Genomic DNA, 10,769 nt, shown 5'->3' with positions numbered 1-10,769 from the left:
AAAATAAAAAAAATCGCATGATGACTCGTTGAAATCATTTATAAGTGCCTTATTTTAGTCAATCATTTTGATTTTATTATAACCTTTGACAGTTGTAGTTGGCATTCAGATTCCCGAGCCACGTGGCCAATTTCAAGAAAATGGATCCAGATCCCCTCAGCGACATCCCTCTCAACATCTCAAATCCCATCCCTTTAATAAATATTTAACGTTTTATTTTTTATTTTTAAAATTTATTCTAAAAAAATATCTTCAAATTTTTGTACAAAAATTTACAATTTAACTTATTCAAACTTTAGTTTGACTTATTTAATAAAAATTTATTTAAAAAAATTTATAAAATAAGTTAAACTCTAAAAAAGTATTCATAATCTGACTTATTTAGATTATGACATAACTTATTTAAAAAATTTACAAAGTAAGTTAGATTATAAATAAATATTTATGGTCTAACTTATTCAAACTTTGACCCAATCTATTTAATAAAAAATATAAAAAGAAGTATTTTAGAATAAATTTTGAAAATAGAAAATGAAATAAAAAATTATTTTATTTGAGATGATGCGGCAAAATATGAGATATTAATTATTTATTGAATAGATGAGATTTGAGATGCTGAGAGACATTGAGGGAGACGTTGCTGGGAGGATCTGAATCCTTCAAATTTATTTTATGTTATATTAGTAATATGTATGTATGTATGTATGTATGTATGTATGTATGTATGTATGTATATTTTTTCTTTAATTATTATATATGCTTTATTATCTCGCCCTCGCCTGATAAAAATTTTCTGATCCGTCTTTGAGGTGATAGATGAGAACTTGAGAAGTGCAAAAACTAGATGATGGGAGCGTGGAAAGAGGAAGGGGATCACGTGAAACATTTCAAGATTGGCATTCTTCTGAACCCAATCGATGAAGAAACAAGTGAACGAAATTAAGGTCGCCCAGAATGATTACAGGAAAAGACGCAACTAAACGGATATCCAACCCCGTCATTACGAAACAGAATTTAATTTTGGTGGGAACTAACTTTCACGCTCCCTTTTCCCATCCTTTTCTGATCTCGTGCTATGAATGAACTCATTCTAACTTTATTTTTTAACTATAAATTATAGGATTATTTTAACCCCGCCCAAATTTGAATGATATTCAAGGGAAACAAGTCTGAATCGATTATTATAAGTTTAGAGATTGATTGCATCAATGGAGTTTCGAGTTTTCAGGGCTCCGCTTAGTTGCTTCTACTCCAAAGTCCAAACCAAGGCAGGCAAATTCAAAAAGCTATTTGCGAGAGTGCATTTTGAATTGCTTGTAAGCTGTAATCCCGGATAGAGAGGAGAGCATTAAGCTTAAATAGTTGGAACATCAAAATATATATATATATATATATAGCTGAAGACATTATGGCCTCTAGCTCTTGCCAGGTCTCAGGATCTAATTATAGTTTTAAGAAGGACAAGCTCAAAAAAACATAAATAAACACGATGTTTTTTCGAGATGCTAGTTTCAATGCAATGAAAGCATTGCTGTTGAAACCGGACCGGATGGTCCGATTAGTTCAGCCACTACCTGTTAAACAAAATGGTTTGGTTCAACTGGTTGAACCAATCTGACATTTAACCTGGATTGAACAGGTCGATTTTGAGAGAATCAACTTTGACTTGAAAATTGAAGCCGAGTCAACTCAATTCAAAGCCAAAAAAATTTTAAAAAAAATAAGTTAAGTTATTTAGATTCACAATTTCTCTCATCTAATAACTAATTTTTTGTTTTCTTCTTCTCTGTAATCTCTGATCTCTCCTTTATGGCCTAAACTTAATCTCTAACTTCTTCTCTAACCTTTGCCTCCAGCTTTAGAGATCCAACTTCTCGCATCGAGACCGGAAGCTTGTGAGTCATGACATGATGGCATGCCTCCAGCTTCAGCATTTTCCTTCGAGATTACAAGCTTGTACTGACATGCCTCTACTTCTAACTACAACAGTCCAAGCATCTAACTTTTGGAGTCGAGATCCCCAAGCACCATTGACAAATTAATGTTTTATTTATATAATTGTACATATAAATATTATTTTTTATTTAATTTTTATGTCACCGATTCGACTGCCGGTCTAACAGATTAGATCATGAAAATCACAATCTGTTGTTCTTTTTGATTTGATGCTTGATCTGAATTTCAAAATACTGGGCGAGAGTGTGATGGAAGCTGTTCATTTTTATTGGAAAATCCGAATCCCTTTTTTGGGGGGGGGGGGGGGGAGACAAAGCAAGGGGCAACAGCGTGGAATGAAAAAGATGGTGACTCAAAGCTCAAGAGTCTGCTCACTTGGTGCGAGAGAATCGCAATAAATCCCGGGCCATCCTTGCCTTTCCAAACACCCCCTTCACATTCACCCCCTTCACATTCAGCACACGCCCCCGCCCCCGGGGCGATGCCACTCCGCCCAAATTATACATCCACCCCCGGACTTAACAGTCTACGAGTTGCCATCCACATGCTTGGGTATAATCCCATGATTTGATGTATATTGACGTACCCTTACATGCAAACTAAATATGATAACACTAGATTGAACTCAAGATTTCTTTCAAGAGACAACAATGGAATTACCACTAAAACAACTGACAGTTGATAAATGAAATATTGCCCCATCAAATGACAGAAAATGTAAAATTTTGTCAACAGTCAAACGAATCTTCGAAATGTAGGATGCACACAACAACGTGAACAAGTCCAGATACAAAATTGATCGCAATCACATTCACCCGGGACAAAAAAAAAACACAAATGATCTGATCCAGCTTTTGAAAAGTCAAGATGCCTTAACAGGTACAGCTCATCAAGGACAAAATTTACAACTTGCTTAACCACAAATTCAGAAGCAAATGAAAAAGGAACTGCGGAAAAAACAACTTCAAAAAGCAGTATCAAGGCCCTTTTTAAGTATCCACGCTAATAGATACGCATGAGAGGCTTGCTGTACAGGTTGTAGAAACTCCTCTAAAAGACGGAGTCTAGATATTGATTAAAATGTTTCCTGTTAAACTCTAACAAGCTTCCATAAGTACGATCAGCAATACCAACAAACAGAGCGTCCGTGTCCGGACTAAAGGAAATACCAGCGATCTCACCAAATAAATCAATTTCTTGTCCTTGTTTGTAGTCACTGCGAGAGTCAAAAATATGGACAAAATCTGCTGGCTCAGCCATAGCCAAAAACCGTCCATCGGAAGTGAACCTTAGAGCTCTTACTGCCCCCATTCTTCCCTTGAGTACAGCGACGGAGCGTGAAAGATTTCTGATGTCCCACAACCTACATGTTGTATCCTGATTCCCAGTAGCCAATACTCGCCCATCTGGGTGCCAAGCAGAAGCAAAAGAATAGTCCAAGTGTCCTGTCAGGCTCCCAGTAACCTGAAAGATGCCATATGAAAATCAGAAACCTTGAAATAAGCAAGGGCTACCCATTTACAAACAAATGCAACTACCAAATCACCTTTCCGGTGTCAGCATCAGCTATCAAACCCTCAGCACTATCCCCAAGAACAGCTAACAATTTTCCATCGGGACTGACAGAAATACTCTGCAAGATCGGAAAAGCAAACAATCGCTATGGATATTAGAGAAAGTGACCAAGATCCACATACTAAAAAGCGTTTGAGTGCACAACACTCACGTTGACAGACCAGTCATATTTGAAGCAACCAAGAGAAGCAAAATTATCAGCATTGAAAACCCGAACTTGGGCGTCATTATTTGCTGTCATGACCTTCAATGACCCACTGCAGGGACAAGGATCATCTATGAACCAAACCAAAACCAAAGAATTTAAAGCAAAGCCCCACCACCCCCACCCACCCGGTGAGTAGTTTACCTGGGATCGTGGTAAACATCCACAGCATTGGTTATAGCATTATCATCGGTAGTTATTTTACTGCAGAAAGCAACTCCAGATTGATTCAGATTCTGTCATCAAAAATTTAAACCCGTCAAAACGAAAGATCTTAAGCTGACTAATCATTTGATTGAAATCATTGATGGTTTCCTACCTTGCAAATAAGCTCACCCTGGAAACCACCAGCTACCATTAAATTTTTCCCAACAGCCATGGTGCTTATTTGTACTCTGGAGACAGGTTGAGCCAAAAACTCAGGGCGCTTCTGCAAATAGAACATAGAAAAAATAGGATCTGATAAAGTTCAGCACATAAACTATACAAGGCATGGTCAACTATCTGGGTACGTACAACAGTTGGAACAATCGGTTTCGCCACATTAAGTACTTCTTTACTCCTTCGGAGTAAAGATGACCAATGCATCACAGAGTAGTTTTGTGTAACATATACATCATGCTTCGATGTTGCCCACAACAAATTCCTCAGCTGCAACAGTGGAAAAACATTTTGATGACATCAATATCAACACCCAGCAGGTATAAAGAACCTTTTCTTTTTCCTTTATTTCAGAGGAGGTTAGAATTTAAGCAAATTGAAATTTTTTAACAGATGCAGAAAAAGTTGTATGGTTGGTGATCTCAGAATGATGGCCTTCATTTTAATGTTAAAATACCGAGTCACCCACGGACCAACATCATGTAAATTAACAATCACCAATAAATGTGAGAGTTCGTAACCCGCAAAAGGAAGGTTGGCTAGTAGTAAATACTAAACCATTGAACAAAACTCAGTTTTCTACTCAACGTTATACAACAAATGATGCCAAGTCCATAATGTTAGCACTGCGGATGTCCCACAACTTTATCCATTCTTTCACAATTTTTCCAGTATAACAAAGAACTATATCAAAATAATGAGATCGGCAGACAAAAAACATGGAATATAAGTGATCATCATATGAATGTGAAAAGAAATAATTAATAGTGGTACCAGACAACAGATCATTGGAGAACGAAATGAACTTGAAAAAATGCAAACTGAATGTCAGTAAAAGCTATACTGATTGACTAAAAGATCCAGTAAGTAACGGATGAGATCAAGTTGATTAGAACAAACTGTTATTAATTACAGAAACTGTTACAGCCCTCTTAAATGTGGTCGGATATTTTCCTATCATACCATAAAAAAAGGTCCTGCCAAGCCGCTCACTTTCCACCTGCTTTAAAAGCTGACACAGAGAGAAATAGCAAGCCTAAATGCACAAAGAGGTTAAATGACATAATTATATCACAAATACGAAGATAGTTACAACTTAAATGCAAAAACTAAGTGCCCAAATACATATAAATCACACAAGCAAAAGCATAATTAGAGTAAGCAGCATTCATAGAGGACACCAGAGCTTAATTCATCAACTGCATGTTGTGATGGCCCCCCCCAAAAAAAAGAAAAGACACAAGTTTTTCCTCGGATGTAACCAGAGAGTAAAATAATCAACATCTATCTTCTAATGGAAAAATTGGTGCATGAGACAGCTTAATTGCACTGTGCCATGTAATACTGCAAGAGTTTGGTAGGTCAACTGTTAATACAGCAGGAAAGTGCTAAGATTCCGGTAAGAAACTATACGGATAGTTATTTGCATCGTTGATTAACTTAAAAGACTGAATTATTTGAAGTTTCAGGTCCAGAGAGATGCGGACAGTTGGCTGTTAGTGCATCATTATTCTATTACATACAAGCATGCCATATGGATGGAATTATGGAAAACTCTCTTCCCCTCTCTCACAAGAAGTCACTGGTTTTAAGAACGCCAAGCAATACCATAGCGTTAATGAAACCATATCCATAACTTGACTTGAAAGCATCTTGTAAGTTCAAAAGAATATCTGGCGTGTATTTGAGTAATACTTTTAAAAGATTAATCTTCTTCTTCTTCTTTTTTTTTAAGAAAACGCTAATAAATAGATCGCAGTAAGGGTTTGCAACTCAAAAGTAAGCCTCCTTGTCATGTAAGAAAGACCTGGAGAAGACAATTAAGTGAATAAAATTCTGTCTTAAAGCTTGAAATATGAAAATTTGCAAGTACCTTGCTCAAGAATCAAAGGTAAAAATTACATAGAAATTTCTATCCTCAATATTCTGGGTGCTGTTGATGCAAGGTACAAAACGAGAGTCTCGTGTGTGAAAATTTCTGAACCGGCAAAACCTCTTTTACTTTGTTGTTTTCTAGTGGCGTCGGAAGAAATTAAATTAGACTTCTACACAACCAAATTGTCATGGTCCTCGATATTATTTTAATATTTTCGGCCAGAGTTGCGATTCGAAAACAAAATTTGTTTGAGTACGCAAGATAGCCATGTCAAGTTTATACCACTAAGTTGTGAAACAAATGATCAACTCATTCTATAAAACAGCTCTTAAAAAACAAATGGAACCTTGAAATAAAATAAAAGCAACAAGATCATCAGAATAACAGCATCATAATAAGTTGGAATACGATTTCATTAAGAAATGAGTTGAAAATGTAAATCAGCTCGATATCCCGATTTGGGGAAAATGCAGATGGACAAAAGAAAACACTTGCCATATGGTTTGTAGAGGCGAACAAAGTCTACCTGAAAATGCACAATTGTTGATTTGACAATCCTTGTATTGAACTGGAAGTCATAGAAGGCATTTCCTCTCCTTACTTCGAGGCACTCCTAATCAACAAAAGGTTTAGATGCATGCCCAGTAACGCAAAGACACTCACAGTAAAAAAGAAAACCTGACATGCCGAGTTCACAGAAATTTCTTCTTCCTGACGCTCCGAAAAAAAGGTTGTTTAAGTAACAAGCAACGTAAAAACTAACCTTGTCAAGATCCACCCGAGAGCGAGATAGGTTCTCATAGTTCTTGTATTGCTTTAATCGAGTCTCTCGGTATTTGTCTCTGGTATAATTAAGCCTCTCCCAAGGAATTCCCTGGATATCTTTCCCATTCCTAGCTGCCAAAGCAGAAGTATCCGTCTTCGATTGACTCTGTTACATCACCGGACCCATTACCACAAAGTACAGGGATGAAACGCACGATATCTGGGGGAAAAAACCGATAATAAAATAACATTTATACCATTTCAAAATCATCTTCGAAGTCGGAATCCGGAGAATGAAAGCGAGTGTTACTCTGAGAGCAACTGTCGGCGAAAGAGTCATCGTCTTCAAAATCAGGGACGTCGTAATAGTCGTCAACAACATAGTCAAGATCATCATTATTAAAGAGCTCCATAAGGATGCGATTAGGAAGAGAAGGAACGAAGGAGGAGTTGAAAAGAGATGAAGAAACGGAAGCGGGCAAAAGCACAGGAGGAAGCGGGATGAAGAAACGGAAGCGACCCCGGAATAAAGGAAAAATAGTGGAGCTAACGGTTGAGAAAAAGAAGAGAATGCTGAGGGAAGAAGAGACTAGAGAAAGTGGCGGAAGCGGCGATGGTTACGCAGACAAACGGCAAGGTAACGGAGGTTTTGGGGCGAAGTTGGGACGGAGGGAGGGTAGGAGGTGGGGCCCACGCCAACGATCATAATAATAATAATAATAATAATAATAGAAATGAAATCCGGGGCCGACGTTGTGGGTTCCACTCAACTGCCCCTCTTCGCCAAATTTTATCAATTAATAATCGGTGTTGTGAAAATATTAAATGAGGGTAATGAAGAAACCAGGGAAAGATCAGGAATATTAGGATGTAATGAAGAAATCAGGGAAAGATCAGGAATCTTAGGATGCCGGGTAATTAAATTAAAATGACAAGTAAAAGGAAGCTGCTTTCACGAAGGACTGGGATCACGAAAAATCGAAGCCAGAGGAGGCTGTTGCAGGGGCAGCGCAGGCCAGGATAAGGTTGAAAGGGAAGTTTAGGAATAAGGCAATTGGGCGGAGATTAAGAAATCCATTAGTGTGCCTGAGCTGACAAGGGAATGGAGGAGACTGGATACGATGAGAAAGAAATGGGGTGGAAAAAGGAATGGATGGCAAGTGGCAAGGGAAGACGCAGAGTCCAGGTGGTCGGGTCTCAGCTTCGCCACGTGGTTCGTTGGATCCAGTCGGCAGTCAGTCCCCCTCTCCTCGATTGCCCCGATCTTTAACACCGTTACCACCGTTTGTTAACCATGGTTGGTTGCTGCCTCCCTTTCACGCTGCCTCCGGTATTCGGCCCCCTTTTAGTTTTTCCCACCTTTCTTCCACAGTTTCTCTTCCAATTAAACTATTAGTATTCGATAATTTTAATTTTAAAAATATTAAAAATAAAATCAATTGTTTAGATGAATATTTAACAATTAACAATCGTATTAATGTAATAAATAAATACGAGTGTAAAATAATAGTAATCACTTTTCATACAAAGCTTAACAATTAATATGAATGATGAATGGCACTTGACAATTAATTATGATTCCATTTCAGTGTTGCATATAGTTAAAATTACTCTCAACGAAACGTGGCATCCAATTGAAGAGGACAAATAGTTAAAATTACTTTTATTTTGACCGCCATTGCAGTAGGCCAATGGCAATGCAGCGATTGGGGTTGAATGGAATGCTTATCGGCTTATCCTTGGGATTTCCACCCACTTCAACTTCAGAAGTCGAGACGATGGCAAGGTAATAAAAAGGGGCCCGCCACGGGGTCCACCCTCAGGCCTAAACCCATGAGAACGCACTTCTATTTGCCGACGAAAACATCAAGGGAGGCCAGTTTGTGATTGTGGGAGGTTTTTCGGTTAAACCAAGATTGAGTATTTGTTCGATTTTTAATTTATCAAAAATTTATTTGTTAAAATTTTATTTAGCAAAAATTAGTTTAGTGAGAATATGTTGTTATAATAAAATTTTTATTTTGATATATTTGTTTTAAAAATCAGGATGATAAACTAAAAATTGTTTGAATTAATGATGCTTTTTACTTTTAAAATGTACTTTTAAATATATAATGATTAAAAAATATTAATTTATGATAATTGATAATGTTTATTATATAAATATAATATATTAAAAATGAAAAAAAAAACTAAAATAAATTTAAATATGTTAAATAATAAGAATAAAAAATACATACTTTAATATTAGAAAAAATTAAGACATAATGAAGGTATAGTGGTCATTTATAAAAGTAAGTACAATCTGGCTCTCATTTATAATTTTAAATCCACCAAAAAAATAGAGTTGGCAAATCCATGTTGAACCCATTTCAACTCGTATTTAAAAAGTTATTTTGCTTGTTTAAAAATTATCCAAATAATATTCAACATCTTAGAATTTAAAAAGTAAGTTTTAAATGCTAAACCTGAATCATCCAAATGCACCCTGGGGGTTTACTGTAACAATCATGCATGTCTTCTAAATGGATTTCCGCTGGAGCCTTTTTACCGTATACGGGTGTTTGGATTCCCCCTCTCAGTTTTCACCATAAGAATTTCTATCACAAGTTATCCTCCTTTAAAAAAAAAAAAAATTAACGGTGCCTGCAAGGCTGTAATTAGTTGGTTCCGGTCATTTGTCAATTGTTAGTCAAGAAATGACATTTTTAACAGGGGTATTTACAGGAGAGGATGGAATTGAAATACCTCTATCTTATATCTCATCTCAAAAAATTATCGAATAAAATTTTTATCTCATGTCTCATCCTAATAAAATAGATAATAAAAGGAAAAGATTTGAAAATAATATTTGTTAAAATTAAAACAGCACAAATACATAAATCATGAAGATTTGAAATTAATTATTGAATTGCAACAATAACTACTACAAATATATAATTTAAGTTAAATATATAAGAGACATGACACATTAGTACAACAACCCTAAATGACCTTAAAGCTATAATAGCAACAACAATAGATAAATTAAGTACAACATTAAATAAATATTTTTTTAATTAAGATATTTGCAATTATTAACTTTTTTAGAAATAAAGCAAGAAGTTTGATATAAACAAAAATTAATAAATAGGTGTGTGTGTGTGAGAATAAACTATATTAATATAATTAATATAATGTAAAAAAAATTAACTCATACCACTTGTCTTATCTCATCAAAATTATCACTATTAATAACTTTTAGTTTTAGAGAGAGATTGTAAATATTAAAATTATAATTAATATAATTTTTTATTTATATAATTAATATAAGAATAAATTATATTAACATAATTAATACACTTGATGCATATTTTTTTAAAAAAATAACATATAAATATGTATCTATAATATTTGAGATGGGACGGTACATTTCGAGAATAATTTTATATCCCGTCTTATCGCAAATCTGAATATTTCTAAACAAATTGGACTATGTTCAGTGACACTTAGCACAGAAAAAGCAATTCCTTCCCTGTGATGTGTATCGCAACGCACATCATTGATGCAACACTATGTAGACTATCAACAATTTCAAAATTTAAATATGCATAATTTTTCGTACAAAATTTTAATTTAAATTATTTAAGTGTTCACATAAAGTTTATTTTAAAGTTTAATTATTGGCTTTAATTTGATATCAAAACTCTTCCATATGAGAAATTTATCCATTGTTACCCATTTAAGACAACAAATACAACTTTGTAATATCTCACCAAAGACGAACCAATACCAAAGCCACTACTCATTATTTGGGACATTTAACTAACAAAAAACTCATCCAAACAATCACTTTTTCTCACCACAAGTCCTATACATAAGAAATTTTTATAGCTGAGTTACAACCACCTAACATAATTATATACATGAGATGCAACAATATGAGCAAATCACAATTTTTCTTTTTTTCAAAACTCAATAATACTTAATCACCATATAAAAGCCATGAATGTCACAAAAACTAGCTTGTGG

General features: G+C 35.1%; 1 protein-coding gene across 4 annotated transcripts; it reads right to left on the bottom strand.

Moving 5' to 3' along the window:
* Positions 1 to 2,674: 2,674 nt before the first annotated feature.
* On the bottom strand, positions 2,675 to 7,824 carry LOC129294394 (uncharacterized WD repeat-containing protein C2A9.03). Of its 4 annotated transcripts, XM_054932729.1 has the most exons (9): positions 7,016 to 7,824; positions 6,757 to 6,924; positions 6,520 to 6,606; positions 4,253 to 4,387; positions 4,056 to 4,166; positions 3,881 to 3,972; positions 3,683 to 3,788; positions 3,503 to 3,589; positions 2,675 to 3,420 (listed from the first exon to the last, which is right to left on the bottom strand). In XM_054932729.1, exons 1-9 carry the CDS (start codon positions 7,169 to 7,171, stop codon positions 3,007 to 3,009), a joined length of 1,356 nt encoding a protein of 451 aa, XP_054788704.1. In that variant the 5' UTR covers positions 7,172 to 7,824; the 3' UTR covers positions 2,675 to 3,006. The 4 variants fall into 4 exon arrangements, with proteins under 4 accessions (XP_054788704.1, XP_054788706.1, XP_054788705.1 ...); XM_054932731.1 differs by lacking the exon at positions 7,016 to 7,824 and having other exon boundaries at positions 5,081 to 6,593; positions 6,757 to 6,823; XM_054932730.1 differs by lacking the exon at positions 7,016 to 7,824 and having other exon boundaries at positions 5,081 to 6,606; positions 6,757 to 6,819.
* Positions 7,825 to 10,769: the final 2,945 nt, after the last annotated feature.

This window comes from Prosopis cineraria, unplaced genomic scaffold (genome assembly GCF_029017545.1).
Source record: "Prosopis cineraria cultivar Desert tree isolate PC_DT_omini unplaced genomic scaffold, ASM2901754v1 PC15, whole genome shotgun sequence".
In the NCBI taxonomy this organism is placed as follows: Eukaryota; Viridiplantae; Streptophyta; class Magnoliopsida; order Fabales; family Fabaceae; genus Prosopis; species Prosopis cineraria.
Note: the sequence above shows the minus strand (reverse complement) of the source record. Positions and strands in the feature narration are given on the sequence as shown.

What these genes read in the sequence shown, in the direction of transcription:
- LOC129294394 (XM_054932729.1), bottom strand. Translation starts at nt 7,171, where the DNA reads ATGGAGCTCTTTAATAATGATGATCTTGACTATGTTGTTGACGACTAT. An exon ending in CTCGGGTGGATCTTGACAAG is followed by an intron (nt 6,607 to 6,756) that starts GTTAGTTTTTAC and finishes TTTGTTGATTAG; the next exon opens with GAGTGCCTCGAAGTAAGGAG. An exon ending in CTGATGCTGACACCGGAAAG is followed by an intron (nt 3,421 to 3,502) that starts GTGATTTGGTAG and finishes GGCATCTTTCAG; the next exon opens with GTTACTGGGAGCCTGACAGG.